The sequence below is a fragment of the Miniopterus natalensis genome, chromosome 2 (genome assembly GCF_054644295.1).
Source record: "Miniopterus natalensis isolate mMinNat1 chromosome 2, mMinNat1.hap1, whole genome shotgun sequence".
NCBI lineage: Eukaryota > Metazoa > Chordata > Mammalia > Chiroptera > Miniopteridae > Miniopterus > Miniopterus natalensis.
In genome coordinates this window covers 120435361-120460101 of record NC_142082.1, presented here as the reverse complement: position 1 = coordinate 120460101, position 24741 = coordinate 120435361, and the positions used below count along the sequence as shown (strand labels likewise).

General features: G+C 33.0%; 1 protein-coding gene across 1 annotated transcript in view; it reads right to left on the bottom strand.

The window, feature by feature from the left end:
• Positions 1–390: 390 nt before the first annotated feature.
• The window catches only part of PAWR (pro-apoptotic WT1 regulator), a 100865-nt gene continuing 76514 nt past the window's right edge, over positions 391–24741 (bottom strand). The window contains exons 4-6 of the mRNA XM_016199455.2: positions 12008–12155; positions 10129–10233; positions 391–7792 (exon numbers count right to left, since the gene is read on the bottom strand). Coding sequence (XP_016054941.2) covers positions 7706–7792; positions 10129–10233; positions 12008–12155 — 340 coding nt within the window. The 3' untranslated portion in view covers positions 391–7705. The remainder of the gene's footprint in view (positions 7793–10128; positions 10234–12007; positions 12156–24741) is intronic.

Here is a 24741-nt window from a genome sequence, read left to right as displayed (position 1 = left end):
AGACAACTAAGTGTAACCTGGTATCTTTGATTGGATCCTGGAACAAATAAAAGACAGCAGGGAAAACCTGAGGAAATCTGAATCAAGTATGGACTTCAGGAAGTAATAATGTATCAATATTGGTTCATTAACTATGACAAATACGCCATTCTAATGTAAGACATTAATAGTAAGACGTTAATAGCGGTAAACTGGCTGTGGGGTTATTCAAGTACTCTGTACTGTCTTCATAATAATTCTGTAATCTAACTGCTCTCAAGTTTTTGAAGACTAAAAAGTAGCTTATTTAACTATCTCATCATATTTAAAAAATGATTAAAAGACAATAATCTCCCCATGGACCTCCCCACAGTGTCCCATGCATGCAAAAACAAACAAACAAACTATAACTGCGATGAAGTATTTATTTGTTTCAATAAAGTATTAAATTTTAACAAAAATGCATTATTGTTACCAAAAACCTTCAGGCAATAACAGAGATCGGTCTTAACAGATAAACAAAGATTTTGTCCCACAGTTTCTCAGACTTAAGAATTCATTTGTGTTCCAGAGATACTGCTAAAACTAATGGGTTTATGTCAAACTGCCAATATCCATGCTGAGGCTTTTCCTGATACAGTCTTTTGCAATGTAAGCAATAAAAAAATTTTTTTAAAAAGACCACTTTTTTTACAATCTAAAAATAAAAATGTATAATGCAAATTTGCAAGCTTTGACCTGCATCAGAATCACTTAAGGGCTTGTTTAAACATAGATTGCTGGGCCTCAGCTCATTCAGGTGTTGGGTGGGGCCCAAGAATTTGTATTTCTAACAGGTTTCTAAGTGAAGCCAAAGCTACTAGTATGGGGACCACACTTTGAGAACCACTGGCAAAATATTCAGTAGGACAGTGATTATGTCATAAAAGTGAGTATGTCATAGCATAAGGCACAACGAGTCACTCTGTAACTAACCTTGGGCAACTACCCTTCCCAGTCTGTACCTTGCATAAGTTCTAAAGAATCAAATAAAAACAATATTTAAATCACTTAACACAATGCCTGGCACTACAGAATGTTTTTATGCTATACTAAAGTAGGGTAAAAGTTATATTCATATTGTTAAATGAGTCACTATCCTTAGCTGTAGTGACTCAGTTCTTAAGGTATATTGATCTTAAAAGTGTTATAAGAAATGGGAGGCACTTTTCAGCCTCATATGATCATCATTTAGCATTTCTGAAGTGTCCATTTACTCATTCATTACAATTTTCATTGATTCACTGGTTTACTTTAAACAGTAAATAATACAGTTAATATGAGAATTGCTGGCATAATTTTACTATAAATTAGTGATGTTGTTCACTGTCCTGAATCATATGAACATGAAACTTTCAATCTGCTATGGAAAGCCAATAACCATCCAACTTTTTTTTAACACTTTATCAAATGAATGTATTTTTACCAAAAGTGACTTGAAGGTTCTTCAAATGGTATTTCCTATGTCTCTGATAGTTTTATTTATGCTTTTGCACTAAAAATCATGAAAGAAATCAGATACCTTTCTACTAATTTTTCTTAAATTGCTTTCATAAAACTGAAATGTCCACTGATAATATCAATCTTTGTTTAACCACGTAAATAGTTCACATTTTAAAGGAATACATATTTCTCTGGATAAAAGCCTATAGCATAATATAAAGATGGCGAATTTCATGGCCCATGGTATATCTAAAGGATGGCAACTGATCATATATGAATTAAAACTATAATTTCTACTGAATAATGTTGCACACTTTAATTTTAATTAAAAAACATATACAGCAGTCAAAAGTCTTATTTGTTTTTCTTTCACATATAGAAGGTCAAAGCCCAATCTACCTTTCCTAATTGGCTCATCTTAATTGTCTTCATATTGCTCAACTATCTGACACCAAATAGAGAGCTTTTTCCTCTTAAAGGCATCTTTATTCAGTCACAGAAGTTTTTTGAAAGTTAGAGTAAAATTTTTCATTTGGTCCAGTATTAAAAGAGGGAAGTTTCATTTTCTAGCTTCCTTTTTAACTTTACCTGCTTAGACATCAAAATAAAATGAATGGATCATAAAAGATATATCTTTTTATCTATCTCTTTAACATGAAGGTCCAACATTACATAAATTCTTTCCAAGAAGTTGACCAGGAATAAAACATAACCTCTTATAGAGGTGAAAAGAGAAACTAGAAGCATGAGATTAAGAAAATATGTGGGCTTTTTACAGCTACTGATAGAACTGTGTGCACAGAGTAAATCTAGAATTTTAAAAAGATATTTGATGAAGTCTAAGATAAATGGCTCCAGTTTCAATTATAACTAACAGACCTCATAGATTTTTTCAACAGGCTTGCTCCAGGAATGGAGTGTGTTCTTATGAAAGGACTTGAGACATTATCTAAACATTCTGCCTGAACGATGCTTGTGCACTTGTTAGACATGTAGGACATTACTGAAAAGATTAACGTACGAGTTCTAGAAGTAAAGAAGACTGATTAGCTTGTGCAGGTGTATGAAGAACGGCACATTAGCAAAAGTTATGTAAACCATTTACTGAAAAAACAGAGACAGGATTTTTACATTCTCAGACCTCTACTTATCTTTTTCAAACTATGAAGGACCTGAAATTCTTTGAACACCATCAGATGTAGCTGATAACAGTTCTTATTTTGAATTAAGAAATCACTCATGTAGTTTTAAAACACAAACATAATTAAAATTTTCAGTCAGGTTGAAATGTCAACCTCACTTATTCAAGGATCCTCACCATTAATGTGGTCAGATCTCATCCACTCTGTATTGTTTTTTTAAACATTATACCTTCTATAATAATATACTAAATAAAAATTTTAGTGTACTGCATACTGTTTCAGTAAGAGGCACATAAGTTAATTAGAATATTAGCATTTAATTTCAAAAGTAAAACTCATGATCAGGGTTTTACTGACAGTACAGTAAGAAAATAACCAGTGTTAAAAAATAAATGAAAATTTACTTTTTTTATTGAGTATTATTTTACATGCAAAGCATATTAAAGTGAATCAAGCTGACTACTCTCCATAATGAAATCCTATGCAATGGGAATTGTGAAAGGTATCTACACAATACTAATATGGGCCAAAAAATTATCCAGATGTTTTTCTAAATATTTGGATTACCTTAATAAGCTGATTTTTCAAAAGCAAATTTTAGCTTTCATATGGTCTTTGCTGGTAGCTTAAACTTAGAAGAAAAATATAGTAATAAAAAACCTGAATAGCATAGCCAAATTTTTCAAGAGAAAAGTAATACACACACACACATTAGGTATCCAGAGGGGGGAAACAAAACAAAACAAAACAGGCATGTAATAAATGTCCATCAAGTGACCATGACTAACATTCTATTATTACCACAGTGACTGTCCATATGTCAACTGTTTATTAGACTTAAATACCTAAAACGAACCAATAATCAGTAATATATAAAGAAAAACTAACTTAAAATCATGCTTGAATACATCAACAGTTTGGTGTATCTGACATACATTGAAGTCTTTTTACTTCATTACTGCTATAAATTCCTTTAAAATGTTCTTTTCAAATACATAATTACCTAAAAGAAATATGGTACAATACTTCCCAACAGGTCTTTCACGCCAACACTCAGTAAATGCTGCAGCACATTAAATGGTACCTACTAACTAGACCTAAAAGACAATGGTTGAATAATAAATACAAAAAATCCTTTTGAATGAACTATTCAGATTAGACTGGTTAATGCTACTTATGATCGCACTTTGTGCTACTGACTCAGACCACATAGCTGTACACTGCTAGATGGAAGGGCTGGTCCATGTCCATTTTTTTAAAAACTTCTGAAATATCTGTAACTGTTGACTAATAAATACTTGCTAAAAGAATGGGTATGAAAATTTAATGTAACCCTCTCATCCATATTCTTCTCACGTACTCCCACATAATTATTTTGGGGATGAGGGTATGACTTTAACATGATATGAGATTCTAGCTAAGTAAAATAAAAAAGTATGGGCTTAGGTTTTCTTGGGTAATGGTTCAAGTCTTTAGACTGAGAATAAAACAACCAACTTCTATACATCACCGACAAACTAATTAGCATGGGGGGAAGTGCCTTTGAGGCACATGAGGAAAATGTTCATTGTTTATTGGTATTATGCTTTCTGTTTAATGGAACTACAAAAGAAAAAGTGTCACTAAGTTCTAAGTAATATAAATTACAATCCTAGTCAATGGGATGTTCGTTATTTATGAGAGCGAGCATAATTCCAACACAAAAGAAATTTACTGTTACATATTAGGAGTGGTTCAGATACAATAACAGACTGTTTAGCCCTGACCTTAACATGTTATTTTTAAGTTCAGATTCCTGAATGCTAGTTCCTTCTCACTTAACATACTCCTCTCAATGAAAAGCTGATGCACTTGGTTTTTATATTACAAGATGAAAATATATGCCTGACTCTTTTAACATATTACTAACAAAAGCATGTAAGTACCAACATTGCATGGAACTTACCAGGCACAGGCTCAAGATCATAAAACTACAAAGAAGATGAAAGATGACTATCACTGTACATGTGAATATTGTCTAGGACATCAGATCAATTACCAAATCAAGGCCTTTCCTATTCTGCCTTATGGTGTTGAACATATGGACATGTCTAATACACTGACTTGTATTATATTCAACAAAATATTAGTGGATGCAAAATCTTACATTTTAATTTCTAATTATAAAAATCCAGATTAACCCAGAAAACATAAAACACATGTAATTGAGGTAGGTTTTTGACCTTAAGAATACATTGCTTCTACCACAATTAAAAAGTTATTTTAAAGAATAGACTGCTTCATGTATCTGCCCCAATACTTAAGTTTCTAATGTTTTAAACTACTTGATCAAGTGTGACAGTGCTAATCTACTGTATTTAGTAAATTCCCTTACAAACACATACCCTAACACCTTCCTTTTCCCCTCTGAAGGTAACTGTAGTGCAATAAAATTAATAACAAGTCTAGAAAAATGAAACAGATTACTTCATCAATTCTCAAGTTAATGCATACCGAAAATCACGGAGGCAAGTCCTGTTCATTTGAAAGTTAATAACCTTATTGTTTTGAAAATAATATCATAAACACATGATAACTTTGGATATGCTTTATTATGCCACAAATTCCCAGGAAATATAAGAAATATTCTTTCTGAATGGAACTAGTTTCACAAATACTAGCACTTTACTGACAATAGCCAACTTTTCTATGGTGGTGCACATGTATTTAAGATACCTTTTCAAAATCTCAATATTTTACAAATTTTAAAGGGATATTGCAGCAGATCCTACTTTATTTTTCAATAATCAGTGTAAAAATCTGTATGTGACATACACACGTATTTCAAGGAAGAACTGCATGTGGAAGCTTTGCCTAAGTTCTCAGGCACTGCATATGTACTAGGTACCAGCATGTAAAAGATCATTGACGGAAATATTTCCAATAAACTGAAGAAAAGGAAAAAATTTAAAACTGTTCAGTCTTTAAGTATTAACAACAACTGGTATAATTTTTAAAAGGGACATGGAATATTCCTTTACTTACACATGAATTACACAGAAAATACAAAATACTTCTTTTACGGAAAAACTAGCACACTAATATGTTAAAGCTAGAAACTGACAGCATTTTCACAACATCCAAAGTGCGGATGGGAAACTAGGCAATGCCGATCCTTTTGCCACATACCTAACTAAGGGTAACTAAAGGGAGATGAGTACCTCAAGCCAAAGGTGGTAACTGAGCCTGGCAGACCACCTGACATGTGGGTAGTGGATCACCGTCCCATGTAGGGTAATGTTCTCCAAAAAGGATGCACTTACATAGTAATTCTGCAACTGTGTCAAGTTTGGTAATTTAACACTGAACTTGTTGGTTAATATGCATGGACATATGAAAACTTCCCCAGTGACCAAGTTATTAAATAAACTAAAAGGGAAAAAAATGCTAGTAGCTAAAATTATGTTAATTCCAGAGTCTTCAATGGAAGGTATAGAAGGAAAGAGGCAACAGTAGCTGTTTCCAAACTTATGATCAGAATCATCAGATGGTGAGCTTTAAAAATTCTGTCCAGGGTCTCAGTCTAAACCTATCTAGGAACTACAGCCAGGAAACCTCTTTTTAAGCCACCCAACTGATACTGATGATCAGTCAAGGTTAAAACTTCTGAAGGGGAAAAGGGTGTGTGGGAGGACTCTAAGTCATTGCAGAGAGCTTTAGAACTTGACATCTGATTTTCATCATTTACTCTCCATGTTTTCCAACTGTCTCACCCTTCCCATTTTTCTAATAGTGAATAATGAAGGTGCTTGGCAAGTGAAGGAAAAGGAATCAGTGGGGAAGCCAAAAATGCATTTTACTATGTTCAAGCCACTGATGTGTATTTATTAGATAAATGGGTGTCAGTATACTGTTTGAGACTCAACTATCAGGTATACATTTCTTAATATTAATGTTATTTTAAAGGAGGGGATTTCCTTACTCAACATGAAAATGTAATATAAAACAACTCTAAATACTAATGATAATTAATAAAAAAGAAAATATGTATAATTCTTCAAAATAATTATTTTTTTAAAAATCCAATGTTAGGAAGAAAATCCCTTAAATTTGAGGTAGGGCAATAATTCTCTCATATGAGAACAACTGTGTCAGTATTATTCTCTCAGTTAGAAATTAAGCCAAGTATTTCAATACTAGCTCTGTTTATGTACTCTTTCATAATGTAGTATAAATGATTTTAGTGAGAATAAATATCTTGGTTTTGATTTTAATGCATATGATAATTAAAGATATGAATTTATTTTCTTATACACGAAAATTGTATGCTCTCTCCAAGCTTGATGAATAAACAACTTCTTAAATATCCCATGTTCACTTATGAACCTAAAAAAGGTAGTACCTATATAAGAAATTTTATATTAAACTTACAAATGTATGTTCCTCAGAAGTTAACATGATTTTAATTTTTTCAATATTCAAATACAAAATAGTACATTTTAATTTACTATAGCACAATTCAAGTATTCTCTTAAATTTTGTATTTAACCTAGTTAGTACATGATATTAAGTGACTTTTTATAATAGCTTTCCTTTTTAAAGATGACTGTTACACAAAATAGTGGGACTCTACATTATTCTAAATTGGTTAGATTAAATTGAAAGAACACATGACAGCAGACAAAGACCTTTATGAGTAAATCACCTACACATAAAAGGTTGAACACCTCATTAATAAGGCATTTGCAGGTAACTCCCAAAAGTATTTGAATTCATGTAAACAAAGACTATGTATATTCCTCCTTTAGGGAGAAAATGCACTACCATAGATAAAATATATTCAAATGGTTGTGACTTTAAACCATATATTATTTGAATACCACACAAAACCAAAGAGTTATCATTTTAATAACTGAAAGATGTTACTTATTCGTGAAATAAAAAGTAGATACTTTTTGAAACTAACAATGAAAAAGAAATCTTTTTGAAATAAACATCCACTGTTTTCCAGAAATAAATATACATACTTAATGTATTGCAGCACAGGAATAATGGTCCTAGCGTTAACTGTAACATTCAATCAGTAGTTTTAAAATATCTTTTCCACACTGAGCCTGAATCTTCTACCTTGTCAGCTGCCCAACAACTTTCAACAGAGTTTTATTCTCCTGCTTTAGTTGCTCGTTTTCATCTTCTATGTCATCTAGGTCCTTAAGGAAACAAAAAGGAATATATTACGGGAGTTTTTAAAATATTCTAAAGGTGATTAAAAACACTTCAAAAAATACACACTGAGAGTAAATTCATACAAGCAATTAATTTGGAAATGAGTGCAAGTTCTGAAAACAACTTTAGATAGAATATGCCCCACTTAAGACGAGCATCCACCATTCAACTCCTTCTCACTGTTATCATGAAAATATGAGCCAACTCTTGCCAGAGAGAATCCAGAAATTAGAATTCTTTCATTGTAAATCTTCCAAATTTTAATCATTAAAAATAACTTAATTTAAAAAAATAAAATAAAAAATAACTTAATTTTTTATGTAAAAAATTAAGCAATATGATGCTCAGGGGCTCAGACTACAACCTTCTGTCAGATTAGGCATCAAAAAGATCCAGGTACAAGTTCTAGATATACTCCTACCACTTTGTGTGATCTTTTATATGTGTGCATGTTATGGGGTGAGACTCTGGGGAGCTGATAGAACTGAGGCATACAGAAAAGGAGACCTGGGGCATATAGAGTTGATATAGTTCAATTTATATGTTAGGTTTCTCTATGACATTTTGTTTGAGTGAAAGGTTTAGAGCTTAAAAAAAAAAACAAAAGCCACTGAACTAAGTAATCACCCTCTGCTTTAAAGTTATGTGATTCTAGCTCTAAGTTCCCTATATTAATCCTAGTGCCTTGTATACAAAGACGGTAAATACAAAGACCATTTACTCTAAGTTTTAGTTAGAAGAAACATTATTTCAAGACAAACTATTTACTGATGGTTAGAAAGCAGACATTTATAGATTTATCCTAGCAATTCAAAATACTAAAACGTAGAGCAATCAATATATTATGTGTGCTACTGGATAGCAGCATTCTGATAAATTTAGTATAATGTCTTTGGGCAATTAGGTACAAGATTTTTAAATGTATAAAAACAATTAAATGTATAATTGGCCTGTGTGGCTCAATTGGTTGGAGTGTCATCCCATGCACCAAAAGGTGGGGGGTTAGATCCCAGTCAGGGCACATATCCAGGTTTTGGGTTCAATTCCCGGTCAACATGGGTGCGGGAGGCAACTGATTGATGTTTCTCTCTCTCACAGCGATGTTTATACCTCTCTCTCCCTCTTTCTCTAAAAATAAATAAATAAAAATTTTAAAAATGTACAAAAACAGAATTTGCATTTACTCACAAACTAAATGAGTGATGCTGAAAAACTGATCTGTTGAAAACAACAATACATGATTTCTAAAATTACGAGACTTATCTAAGATTCAGAATTAAAAATGATAAAACACATTATATATCATTACTAGATTATAAGCTCTGTAAGCACAGGTGTTTATTATTCTCTTTAATGTAGCAGTGCCTAAGGCAGTGCTAATACATCATAAACACCAAAAATATTTGCAGATGTCCAGAACCAATAGACGATGCCTGTGTTCTGAACCAAACGAAAGGCAGACAAGAATGGAAGAACTTGTTCAGAATTAGGATTCTCGAATACCTGAGGTCAAATACTGACTCAGCTGATTACTATGTGATTACATATGACTTTGAGCAAGTTAAACTCTGAGTTTCAGCTTCTCATCTAAAACCTGTAGTTAATGCCTTAAAGCTTTATTATTCTGCACATAATGAAGACTCTCTATTTTCTCTTCTTTCACAGTCAGAGTTAAGATTGGATTAGAAATCTGTTCCTTTTTTCCCTGAAATAAACATTTCCTTCTTCTGTCTTATCTAAAGTCTTCTAAAAACCAAAACAATGGAATCTGTTCCCATCTCCATTACCTAAGTATGTTCTAGTATTAAGACCTGTTTCTTAAGCAGGAAGTTCAAGGGCTAAAAGGAAAAAAAAAAAGAGCTACAAATAATCATGAGAAAGACCTTCAGATAAGGCTTAACCTAAAGTTGATAATGCATACATACAACTGAAGAAAAAGAAGAAGTGAAAAATACAAAGAAATTTAGAATTTCCTATGGCAAGAAAGTAGCAACTATAGTTCTTTATTGAGGAAACTCTGTGTCTTTTATGTGTAGTGGTGACCAAGCTGCCCCTCACCTCCAGACTAATAAAACACAAAGCAAATTCTATTCATTAGTCCATCTCCAAAAATAATAATATTAAGTGAATACAACTGATAATTGGACAGAGGAAATCAATTTACAGAATGAAATGAGAGTTCTTACTACCACCAATTACTATCTAATTAACAAAAGAATGAACTAAATAATGAAATTGAATAATTTCTTCATATTTATATATTTTCATCCAATTGCCAGAAAAAAAGGAAACCATGAAACTGAAATATGTAAGTACTCACTCTATTTAACAAATCAATTTCTTCTTTGAGTTTTCCAATCATTTCCTCTTTATCTTGCATTAGTCTCACAAGTCTTAAGTTTTCTTGCCTTTCTCTTAATACTTCCTGGAAAATATAATTACAAAGTTGATTAATTGGAAAATAATTGGTGGTTAAGTGGCATACATCTGCCAAATTTGGTGAACTACCTTAGATATATGAAAATTTCCAATGAATTTTCTTACGTCACTTGATGAGGGAAGGAAAAAAACCATCCCAGAAAAGAACCGAAGAATGAGAGGAATACAGGAGTTCTAAGGTATGTTTCTGATTAAATCTATGCCCAAACAAGTCTTTAACAAATACTAATACTCAATGAGATCCCCTCTTTAGCTTATCACCACCATTAGTAATAGTAATAGTTTTTAATGAATAATATCTGTTTGAGAACATTCAAATTTATTAAAAATACAGTTTAAAAAGTTTACTTTGTTGTGTACCTGAAACTAATATAAGTTCCAGTATGTCAACTGTAACTGGAAAACAAATTAAAAAATAAATTCTTTTTTTTTTTTAAAAAAAAAAGGTAAGGAGATAGCTCCATGGGAAAGTCTAAATGAAAAAATAACGGCCCTCAGTTTTACTTCCCACTCTGTTAGTTAACTGACAATGGATAAAATGAAAGAACTGAAGTAGATTACTGGTTTTTAAGCTTATTTTTTTTAAATAATGCAACACCTCTTTCAAAGAAATCTTATTTAGGATCCAGGGACTGGGGCTGGGTCAGCCACCCTGAGGGCAAAAGAAAAGAACTGAGAAAGGTCTTGCCCAGAACTTGGCTTCTTTCCTACTAACCCTCAGAGAAGGCAGCCACCTGGCCTCATTCATCAACTGCTGCCACCTACTAGCAAGTCAATCCAAACGCTTGTGGAACTTCAAAAAGCCTTTCTCAAGGATCCTCTTGAAACCTACTGAACTATGTATTCCTTAAAGTTTTTAATTTAGACCTATAGAAATTAGTTTGAAAGCACAGATGTGACCTAAAAGCAATGATGTGACAAAAAGAAACAATTTTAAAAACTAAATTTCTACTAAAAACAGTCTATATCAAAGGTAATAATTTCAATTCAGCAAAACAGAACAAACTTTCAACAATCAGAAAGTAATTCAGTACCGTTATCAATTTTAGAGGTTGGATGTCTACAGAACAAACCTAATAAATTTATACCAATATCCATTTGCACTGTTTTCAAAGATACTACTAAACAGGTTTATTCTTAAAATTGTTTCAAATATCATCTGTATATTTCATTAAGTTTATTAACCAATGTCACCCCCATAAATTTAATTAAAAAAAATTTTTTTAATTGTTTCAAACACCGAAGATGGCTCTGGGCTCTAACTCAGAACCCAGAAGAAAGTCTACAAATGACAATCTGTACAGATAATATAATAAACACACAGTAGTACATGCTGCCAGGAAAACTTCTAACCATTTCAAAGATAAAGACTATTTTCATTATATTAAAGATAGCACTTGGCAGAATGGGAATAGCCACTAAATATTAAGGAATAAAAGCATTGGCTCTACTTCTGAAAGTTTTAACATCAACAGAACTGGATACAGGAAAATACGAAGGAAATCAGAAAATGCCTAGCCACTATGCAACTACACAATTTACTTAAGACAGTGCTTCAAAGCTGCTATTTGACTATATATGGAAATACCAATTAACACTACTGATATCTTCCATTAGTGCCCTCACTCTTTTCCCTTCTCTGGCACCGTCTCTCCCCTACAAATTTCTATTTGTTTTCTCTCTCAGCTGCTAATGCAAGTAAAAAAAGGAATACAAATAGTACATTAATTTATCAATCTTAAATAACTTGTAATTCATACCTTTTCAAGGTCTTCAATTTTCTTTTCCAATGTGCTACTTGAGACCAAATTACCTGAAGCATTTGCATCCCTGTTATATCTGCCAAGCCCACTTCTATCTGTTCGGGGATATCTACTTGAGATATCTTCTTCAGAGGCAGTAGTTGTGCTATGGAAATAAAAAAATATATATATATTTAAAAATACCTAATATACTCTGCAAGAAGAATGCCAAAAATATTTTGTATTCACCATAAACAATTACCATTCCTCTGAGGATACCTAATTATAGTAATCAACTTATTCATAACTACAGAAGTTAATTATTATTCCAACACAATGACAATCACTCATTAATTATTTTGACCAAATCTTCTGGCTGGATAGCTGGTAAGTACCAGACACTGTTCTGGATACTGAAAGTGTAACAGCAAACACAGACATGGACTCTGCCTTTCAACTTAACAGAGACTATAACCAATTATAACAAAGCAAGATGATCATCACAATAAGGTAAGTTAGAGCACTGTAACAGGGACCTAATGCAGACTATCTGTGGTGAAGAATCACTTTTCTTTTTCCTTTTTTTAAAAAAATTCCAATCCACCATGGACCAATACTTTTACAAGACCAAATAAAAATGAACTATTGGGAAAATAAAAGTAAAAAAGGCCATACAAAATACAAGTCCAAATGTTTTATCAGATTCAGACCCATAAAATTGTTTCAATAATATAATTAGAATAAACAGAAAAAAAGGAAAGAATTACATAAAATTGCATATTTTTCATTGGAAGTATGCAAACAGGCAATAATAGGCTATCACACTAGTAAGTCATCTGAAGGCTTGACTGGACTGGAGGACTTGCCTCTAAGCTCACTCACATGTCTGACGGCAAAAGGCCTGTTTTCCACTGGCTACTGTCCAGAAGCCTCAGTTCCTCAGTATGTGGGCCCCTACATTGGGCTGTTCACCACATGGCAGCTGTCTTCCAGGGAGAAAGTGACATAGCAACCAAGACGAGACACTATAGTTTCTGTTCTGCCCTAATCTCAGAAATGACATACTACCACATTAACCTGTGTTGCAACGTGTGAGGGGATTACACAGGTTCTAAATACCAGGAGGTAGGGCTTCCTGGGGGGCTCTCTTGGAGGCTGGCTACCATACTTGTTAACTTACCTATACTAGGTTGGACTGATGATTACTCTGCTCACAAGGGATAAGGTATATCTAAACTACATGTATGTTTTGTTTCAATAGCTCTCATAACAGAAACTAGTTTCACAGATGTATGCGGACAGGAATAGAAGAGATTTTATAGGAATTTCAGTAAGCTCAGAATATTCATCTTCAACTTTTACCCTAAATGCAGAAAATGACGCCTTTCAAAATGCCTCCAGTCCTTCATTAGCAATCAGTTCCAATCATCTGTCCATCAAAGTTACAGTTAAATCTAAAATAGCTTTTGATGAAAAAAAAAAGATCCCTGATCTATTAATTTCTTAGGCATGGGTTTCTTGTGCTTTAATCCTCACCTGAGGATATTTTTTCCATTGCTTTTCAGAGAGAGCGGAAGGGAGAGGGAGAGAGAGACATCAATGTGAGAGACACGCATCAATTGGTTGCCTCCCGCACGCACCCCAACTGGAGCTGGGGATTGAACCTGCAACCGAGGTGCATGCCCTTGACCAGAATCGAGCCTGAGACCCTTATGTCCGTGGGCCGATGCTCTAACCACTGAGCAAACCCAGCTAGGGCTGCATGGGTTTCCTTTTGATATAAAATTCAAAGTGTGTCTTAGCAAATTTTGTAAGTATCTGACTATAACATTATGCAAATGTGCAATACTAAAATCACTACTAACTTTACTGATAATTGTTACAATATTGTGGAACTCATCATAATTGGTAGAAAATTCCCCCAAAATTTCTACATTTTTGTCCTTTGGTCTTATATAACACTGAAAACATTTTACATTTCTCCTTTGCATGGAAGACTAAGATCATTAAAAAAAAAAAAGATCAGAGAAATAAGTCTAATTCACATATTTAAAAAGCTGGGGATCAAACTGGTTTCTTAGCTTGCAAAAACACTGAGTTCATCCCAAAGTTCAAATACTTTTGACTGAAAATTTCCCTTTGAAAATTACTGTTTACTTCAGCATACAATTAACAGTTGATTGGTACAGCTTCCAAATTGTCATTTACATTTTTGAAATCTCAAATTTAATGCATTAGTGTTTAAGTGATTCACACTTTTAGTGAACCACTGTTAATTTAGCTGATATAACAAGTATATTGTTTAGTTCAGCTGAGATAGCAAGACTTTCTCAAAGAAAGAAGCAGGACATTAATTTACATTCTGGCGTAAGTTCCAGCATGTTTTCCCCGTCACTGTCTCTACATAATCAGAACATGCTCCTACAAAAGCAAGCAAAACTCCAAACCACATTTGATTTGTTAACACTTCAAAGTTTTATATACTTCAGAGCATGCTGTGTTTGTCAGCAAGGAAGTTAAAAAACAAAATCTTCATATCACTGTCCAAAAGTCAATGTGTTAATTAAATTTTAACAAAAAAATTCCTTTGCTATCTTTGTTGAAGAATCACTAAACTAGTGATACAGAAAAATACAGAAAATTATGGTATTGCTGGGAAGTATTACACAAACTACCTTCTTTGCTACAGATTCACCCAATATCTCCAAGTAAATATCTTTGTCTTATCATTTGTGTGTGGTATTTATTTATTTATTTATTTATTTATTTATTTTTAAATATATCTTTATTGATTTCAGAGAGAGGAAAGGAGAGGGAGAGAGAGAGATAGAAACATCAATGATGAGAGAGTCATTGATTGGCTGCCTAGCCCGCAACCCAGGCATGTGCCCTGACCAGGAATCGAACCCTGATCGCCTGGATCCTAGGTCGATGCTCAACCGCTGAGCCACGCCCGGCCGGGCTGTGTGTGGTTTTTAAATGTTAGCAACCTTGCCCGGCCAGGTGTGGCTCAGTGGTTGAGTATCGACCTAGGATCCAGGAGATCGAGGTTTGATTCCTGGTCAGGGCACATGCCGGGGTTGCAGGCTCAATCCCCAGTTGGGGGTATGAGTCGATCAATGACTCATCATTGATGTTTCTATCTCTCTCTCTCTCCTCCTCTCTCTGAAATCAATAAAGACATATTTTTTAAAAAAATAGATATATTTTTAAAAAATTAAATGTCAGCAACCTGAAATGAGACTCTATAATTCACAAAACATTAATGATTACATATGAAATCCTGAAGATCTGCTCTGTCAGCTTCTTAACAGTAATATTCTTTCTTTCAAATAATGCATTTGTGGTTGTGAATATATTTATGTCATGCCTATTATAAATGCCACTTAAATTTTGATGGTTTTATTGTTTTAGTAGACAGTACATCACTGCAAATAACCTGCTGTGGTTTTAGCACTTCCCCATCAATTATAGCTAATATAGTATATAGGAGGGATAATGCTCCCCAACAAAACTCTTTTGTTCTGTATCTCTTTGAAATTACTTCCATCATCATCACTTCGTTTACAAAAGTCACATTCAGAAAAGGTATATCTTAATGCAACTAAAAAATAGAAAATATACAATAAAAAATATACATTTTTAGAATAAAAAATATAGATTAGAATAAAAAATAAAAAATTAGAATAAAAATATACATTTTACTTCCTGGGTTTAGATAATACTAACAAAAGCAGAAATTGAAAATATTTTTTTACTTTATTTATTTGCTTAATTATTATATATTTATTTTAAAATTATTTTATTAATGGAACAAGAATAAGTCTAATTAATCCAAAACGAGATTTTTAAAGTAAATAAATCTTTACATTTTCTTCAACTCTTAAACATTTTGGGTTACCAATGACTAATATAAAAATAACACATGTACAGCGGGATACACGTTCTTCTCAAGCTCACATGGAACATTCACCAAGACAGGCCATATTCTGGGCCATAAAACACATCTTCACAAATTTGAAAGAATAGAAATCATACAATGTATGCTCTCTGGCCACAGTAGGTTTAAACTAGAAATCAGTAAGAGAAAGATAACTGAGAAATCTTAAAATATGTGGAGATTAAACAACACACTTCTAAATTACATGTGGATCAAAGAAGAAATCTCAAGAGAAATTTTAAAATATTTTGAACTAAATGAAAATGAACCCACAACTTAAAATTTGTGGGATGCAGTGAAAGCAGTGTTTCAAGGGAAATTTATAGCACAGAATGCGAATGTTAGAAAAGAAAGATAAAAAATCAATATCCTGTTTCTACCAATGGATACTACAAAAGCAAGAGCAAATTAAGTCCAAAGTAAGCAGGAAAAAAAATGAAGTAGAGTAGAAATCAATTAAACTGAAAACAGGAAACCAATATATAGAAAATCAATAAAACCAAAAGCCTTTGAAAAGATGAATAAAATTAATAGGCCCCTACCCAGGCTAACTCAGAAAAAGAGAGGACAAGACTTCAACTACGTGACATGGTAGAAAACGCAAAACTATGGAGAGAGTACAAAAGATCAGTAGTTGCCAGCAGTTGGAGGAGAAGTAATGGGGGAAGGAATAAATAGATGGAGCACAGAGGATTTTTAGAGCAGTGAAACTACTCTGTATAATACTATAATGGTGGATACATGTCATTACACAATTGTCCAAACCCACAGATGCACACCACCAAGACTGAACTCTGCTGTAAACTATGGACTTTGGGTGATGATGTGTCAATGCAAGTTCATCAATGTAACAAACACGCCTCTCTGTTGGGGAATGCTGATAATGGGGGAGGCTATGCATTTGTGTGTGCGGACAACAGGTATGTGGGAAATCTTTATACCTTCCCCTCAATTTTGCTGTGAACCTTAAACTGTTCTAAAAATTAAATTAAAAAACTGCACCATGGCACTTGGACTAGTCCATACCCTGTTCAAGAGTCCACTGACCACCATGTTATATATGACTATATATTACATATTATATACAAATTATACAAATATACACATAATGTACGTTACAGACACACAAATCAATGATTTATAATATAATCATGTTATTAAAATAAATATTATCTGTATCACAAAAAATAGAACGTAAGGGGTGAAAAGAATTTAAAGTTTATATTTTAGTTATTTACGGCACAAAATTTTTGTTTTCACAAAAAATTGACGATAACATTTTTTAAAATGTATTTATTTATTCGTTTTAGAGAAAGAGTGAAACACTGATTTGTTGTTCCACCTATCCATGCTGACTGTAACATTTTTAATGAAAGTATAACTAAATATACTTCATCACAGAGATTCAAAGAGCTAGTTCTGACATCACTTTGAGTATTTGGTTTTTACAGCTATGCTAGCAGAAAGGGATGCATCACAATAAAAATTTAAAATTTTTAAAAAGTTTCAGTAAAGCAAGAAAAGTGGAAATCATTTTAACAAAATGCACTGGAGATGATCAAACTGGAGGCAGGGAGGCCAATTTGGAGTCTATTATATCATCTATGTTAAGAGATGATGGTGTCCTAGATTGGTATGCTGGCACTGCATAAACTCAGCAAAGTAGTTAAAAAAAAAAAAGTCATAACAAGTGTCCAGATTTCTGGCTGGAGCAAGAGTGGATTTTGATGCCAAGTGCTGAAATTCATTAAGTTTCACAAGTTTACTCTTGAACATGCTGTGTTTAAGATGCCTCTGTGACATCTAAAGTAGATATTTAAAAGTTGTTGGTTATACAGGGATAGAGCTAATGATGTGAAACTATCAACATATTTATAGATAGTAACTGAAGTCATTGGAGTGAAGGATGTTTCTGGCAAAAATGCACAGAACAAAAAGAGAATAAAGTCATTTTGCTTGTTTTCAACAATGAAACTGGTGAATATTGAATATACCCTAAAAAGTAATCAAGACAATGTACAATTATTTAGCTATAAAGATATTAATTAAAGTATTTTTAATTAAAAACTGGGCGGAAATCTATATGTATAACAGGTGAAAATCAAGAGAGTAAAGTATCACTGAAACCACATCATGTTATATAAGAGCATTAGAATCATTTAAAAAGACCTCTTTTCACTTAAAAAAAAGTCCAATGATATGCATCAACCACAAGATTATTCAAATAGAAACTACAACGCTGACAACTGCAGACAAACACCTAGAAACATGGATATCCCTTAGTAGCATTGTATCTGCTTGATGGACAAGCTTAAAACAGTATTTTTAAAAGTTTAACCTATTAACAATTTTAAAAATACTTACATATTAAGTTAATACATAAATGATACCATTACACAAATTAAAAACAAGGGATAGTTATTATTAGAAAACAAAATCAGTGCTTTATTCCCATTCAGATTAGGCTTGTAAGAAATAGTGTCAGAACTGTGAATAACTGTGTTACTTGATCTTATTGCCAGATTTAGCTTTGTTTATTCTAGAAACAGAAATGTTTTTAACCTATTTTGAGGGCCTGATATGTGCAGCACAAAATACCCAGAAAAGAAGATTGTTTCATTAACTCCAAAAAGTTTGTAACATTCTACTCAGGAATGTTAACACAAATCTCTAATACAATTCCAAAAAGAAACCCCCCCGCCCCCGCTCTGCCTTCAGCTACAAAAATATGAACTATAACGTTCAGAAAAGGAAAAAGAATACACAGTATCATTAAAAATAAATACTACCATTTACTGTAAGTTTTCCTCCTCTGGGAATTTTCACATCTTCTGTGGAAAAACTAGGAGGTGTCATGTGGGAGAATAAAACACTGTTCTTCTAAAACTATCATGAGAACAAGATTGGCAGCATTGTGAGATTACAGCTAGAGGAATTTTCCACTAAAATAGATATTTTAAAGCTTAGCAATGAAAAGAAATCCAAGACTCATGAGTAAAATCCTACTTTTAGAATGAATATCAAATACCTAGAAGTGTTGGATGAATCATGAAATTCCTAAGTAACCAACAGTCCATGATTGGCCTTCATATTTTTAATGTTTTACTACCTTGTTCCCCACCACCACTCCCACTCTTCAAAACAGCCCTTTCCTCGGTGCATGTCTCCTCTCTCTCCTCTTTTAAATGCACGCACACACACACACACACATGCACACACAGCCTTCACACAGAGAGCAACTAAAAATCAAAATAATCTCTTAGTCTTTTTTAAAATTGTGATACAGATTTACTGTAGGAAATAAATATCTCCAGTAATCCCACTAACCCAGAGATAAATGCCAATACATTTTACTGTAATGTTTTAGTAGTTCTTAACCTTTTTGGATTGCAGATCCCTTTGAAAATCTAATGAAAAATATAGCTCTTCTCCCAGATAAACATTATATTCTTTTACACAGAATTATCAGTTCATCAATAGATTTCAAAGTTAAGAACATTTTATATATATTGTTAGAATTTGTTTTGATATCGTACTTTTTGTAAAATGCATTCCCTCTCCCCATTTAATATAAAAAGGTAATAATTTTCCTATATAATTAATGATCCTCTACAGCATCAGTTTAATGTCTGAACTGTAACTGTTTATATTAATGTTATAGCCTATAACCTATCTCATTAAAAATTTAAGTTTTTTCAGTTAGAGGCTGTCATACATGTTGATTTCTGGTATATAAATACAGTGAATTATTCTAAAGAGATCAAATATGAGGTTACTGGAGAACTGACTGACTTAACATATATGGCAAGTACTTCTAATAGTGTCTGTTAGCTAATATTTATAACAGAAAAAACTTCACAAATGCACCACAGAAGAATTCAGTCCACAAAATGTACCAGTGTCTCAATTACTTTTAAATTATCATTTTGTTACTTTCAAGTCCATTTGCAAAATCTATTAACCAGAAGAGCCACAGCTATTGTATGCATTATAGCATTTGGTAAAATATAGACTATGCTAATACAGACATAAAAGATCTTGAGAAGGAATATATTTCTTTAGAATAGGTCACATATAGCCCAAGAAGATTGGGAGATACATTTGATCTTTAGTCTGAAATTTCTTACCTTTCAAGGATTTGGATGATTTTTTTGGTTTGACCCCTAACCTACAAACCAACAAAGTTTCTTGTGACTAAGTGGTTCTCTAAACACATGTGCAAACAGATACTGGTTTTAAGAGTGGTTATAAAGAAACTTCCATTTAGAAAAAAATTAAGTTGTGTTATAACATCTTAAAGCTCTATATGGCTATTTTACAGTTTCTAAATAAATTATTCACTTTCCAAACTTAAGTAGAGTCTATTCAATTTCCTATGAAAGAACATTAATAATCAAGCGACAATTTAATGTTTTAACTTCTCTGTATATCAGTTCAAAGACAAGAGATCTGACATAATTCAAGACATACAGAAACTTTTAAAAGTGACACTTCTCTCTTTTTTTTAAACACCAAGTATGAAAAGGAGGGTTATCTGAAATTAGGCAGGAAGTTCTAACACCACATGTGGATAGCTGTGGTTCACAATGAGGTAAGCTGGTAGACATCTGAGGTGTGTGCTCTGTGCATTTCTATGTGGCATGGTTGAGCTAGGTAGTTTTCGGGGTGTATCTATTGTTTCTCATGAACAAAATTAAAGTTGTGCAATTAGCAAACTCAAATTCTGCGTTATGATCAAACTGTTCCCAAATATATCAATTGGGAGAAATTCAAGTTATCAAAACAAACATTTTAGCAGACTTGACTGGAAGAGAATGCTGGTACTTGAGGAAAAGAGTCAGTCACATTTTATCCAAACAAAGAAATTATGGAAAAACAAAACAACAACAAAATTATGGGTCCCCAAAACAGTTATAGTGAAGGTCTCTGGTTGCTGCATTTCATTGAAAAGGAGAAAAGCAGAGATTGCTCAGTTAATACTAGTCATTCTCCATACAACTTAAAAGTTGAAGATACTTGTCTTACATTAACTAAGGAGCAAAACAGAATGCAATATTTTATGTCTATTAACCACATAGTTATACAAATAAAAAGCCTATAAAAATAAATTGGAAGTAAAAAATAAGTAATATTAATAGGGATTGGTTTGGGTGGTATGGTTATGAATGGGTTTTTCTAATCCAAATATTCAATAGTAAGAATTGTTTTTAAAATAAACAATTTTTAGGTTGTATAAAAATTCTATCCTGATCATTTTCCTTTTTTTCTTTTAAATATATCTTTATTGATTTCAGAGAGAGGAAAGGAGAGGGAGAGAGAGAGATAGAAACATCAATGATGAGAGAGTCATTGATCGGCTGCCTCCTGCACGCCCCCAATTGGGGATTCAGTCCGCAACCCGGGCATGTGCCCTGACCGGGAATCAAACTCCTATCGCATGGATCCAAGGTCGACGCTCAACCGCTGAGCCACACCCGGCCAGGCTACCCTGATCATTTTCAGTAACTGCAAAAAAATTGTAAGGGAAGAAAAGCCCTGAAAACCTATATGAATTATAGTTATAGAACCATAATAACATGAAACATTACAGATATGAAACAGAATTTTGCACCTACGTTTTAGCTAAGATAACATTAACTAACATTCATATCCTGGTGTGTCCACTGTTCTTTATACAAACAAAAAGTTCCCTCTCTTTTAACCTAAAAAAACAAAAAAATACTTCCTCTCTTGCAACTTAGCTAATTTCTGCTCAGAGGGAATGTGGTATAATAAAGGATTCATGGAACCAAAACCTTTTTCCTCATTTTGGAAAGAAGATGCCTGTCTGTCTGGCTGCTTGATGAGGCTATTGCTGGGTAAGGTACAAGAAGGTGCTCTATATATCATTAAAAGCTACATACATGTAACCTATTGTTACTGGAGAGGAGGTCAACTTAGTAGCACACTTATCACTTTGCATAAATGTTACTTAATAAGGTAATTAATAATGTATTAAAAAATCTGTGAAAATAAAAGGATGTTAATTACTATGTGAGAATGATAGAACAATGTCTGCTTAACTTGCTTCCCTTGTTTTTTAATCAGTGCCATTCCTAACGGTTAAATCACATGCTTAAATAAGAATTGTAAATTATACATCCTGGCTAATCTGCCCTTTGCAAGTTATTCAGACTGGGGTTTTCTGTTTGTTTGTTTGTTGTATGTATGTATGCAGCGTTTATTTAGATATCACATCAAGCAGGGTATCCACAGCCACACAACTAATATCTGCCTTGGCCTTTTAAAAATAATTTTATTTTAATCAATGCACTATAAACTTAACCAAGTAAACATTCTATTAAGAAAATTACACATTGGGAAAAAACCTACAAATATATGACACTGAGTATTTCCTAACCCTTGAGTTTCAGGAATTTCATGACCCCCCACATCTCCAAATACAAGTGGCCTTCCATATCCAATGGTTCCACATCCACAAATTCAACCAACCTTGGGTGGAAAAATTCAGAAAAAAAATGTTACAATGTTGCTGATGTGTACTCTGTAGTTAGGCCAGTGATGGGTGCATCTGTACTGCACATGTACAGATGTTTTTTGTAACTATTCCTTAAACAATACAGCACAATGACTACTTACATAGCATTTACAGTGTAATAGCTATTATAAATAATCTAGAGGTGATTTCAAGTATTCAAGAGAATGTATATAGGTTTGTTTATATAGGGGGCTTGAGCATCCCCAAATTTTGGTATCTGAGTAGGGTCCTGGAACTAATACCCCAAGTACATCGAGGGATGACTGTAGTTCCTTAAAGTTATTTAAACATTTTAAAACGGGAGTCAGTGAACATGAGAGAGATGTTCTAGATAAGAATCAATTCAATAAAATACAGTAGTCCTCCCTTATCCGTTATTTTTCTTTCCAGTTTCAGTTACCCATGGTCAACAATGCTCTGAAAATATTAAATGGAAAATTCCAGAAATAAACAATTCTTAAGTTTTAAATTTCAAGCCCTTCTGAGTAACGTAATGAAATCTTGTGCCATCCAGAATGCGACTCATCCCCTTGTCCAGTGTATCCACTCTATATACACTACCTGACTAGTTACACAGTAGCCATGTCAGTCATCAGACTGACTGACGTGCAGGAGGCAACCATTGATGTCTCTCTCTTACATCTTTCTCTCTCTCCCCCCCTTTCCCTCCCCCCCACTCTGTTCAAAAATCAATGGAAAAAATATCCTCGGGTGAAGAGTGAAAAAAAATTGTGAGGTCAATAGCAGCCTAATGCTATGTCACAATACCTACATCCTTCACCTCACTTCATCTTATCCGGCAGACATCATCTCACATTATCACAGAAGAAGGATGAGTATAGTACTATAAGATATTTTGAGAGACAAACTATATTCACATGACTTTTATTATAGTATATTACTTCTTCTATTTTATTATTAATTGTTGTTAATCTCTAATTTACAAATTAAACTTTATCATAGCTATGCAAGTATAGGAGGGGAACAGTATATACAGGATTCAATACACATGGGTTCAGGCACCAACTGGGGGTCTTAGACTACGCCTGCGGATAAGGGGGGACGATTCTATAGCATAACTAGAGTAAGTGCTTAACAGACTAAATGTTCAAAAAGCACATTCTTGATACTTGTAAGAAAAAATTAAATATTTAATTCGTAAATTTATAACAGCACACATACAAGCTAGTCTTGTTGGTGCTTGTACCCTCTAATATTAGACTTTAAGAGTTTGTATAACTGTCTATATAAGTTATTTGGTTTACTGAAAATATTTTCTAACATATGATGCCAAATTTCTATCCTTTAGCCCATTTCTCCTTTTTTTATCCCCATCAGTCAGCATACATCCTCACCAAGAAACATTTATGCCTTCTTTAGTCATTGCTACAACTTGATGACAGATTAATAAAAATAATAAGCTGCCGATGTATAACAAATTCCTCTATATAGGGAATTGGTAATTTCAGATGTAGATTCTAGGTTTTATGTTTTTAAGTGTCCTTTTTTTCCTTTTTAGAAAGTATTCCAACTACAAGTTGCTGTGTCATATGAATAATAACTAGAACTTAAAAAAAATTATTGTTCTATAACAGTATTAAACAGGTCTAAACCTCTGAAAGCTGAAAAGTAACAAACGAAATACTCTAGGCTATGAAAGTAAAAAAAGTACAAGTATACAAACAGGTCACACGTAAAATAATGGTCTTTTTTAAAAAGCTTAAAAATAAAAATATACACCACTGGGAACCAGTTTTCTTCCTGATTTAACAGCATGATATGCAAATAAAGTTTTTGATGAGGATTTACAAGAAAATTATTGCTGTATTAACTTTAATTAAAGAACACAAATCTGATGTATGGTGTCAAAGGGCTACATTTATCACTTCGTTAGGTATATAAATGTCTAATCACTATGTTGTGCACTAAAACTAATATTGTATGACAATTGTAATTAAAAAAATAAAATTTTTATAAAAAGAACACAAATCTGAAATGTGCCAATCATAATTTAAGGTTTATTATTTAATAAGAACTAGATATGTATATGATTCATACAACAAATTTGACAAGTTATTAAAGTTTATCTTTTATTCATTTATATATTTATTTATTTTTGGTTAATCCTCACCTGAGGATATTTTTTCCATTGATTTTTTAGAAAGAGTGGAAGGGAGGGGAAGAGACAGAGATAGAGAAACATTCATGTGAGAGAGACACATCAGCTGGTTGCCTCCCGCACGTGCCCCGACTGGGGCTGGGGATCAAGCCTGC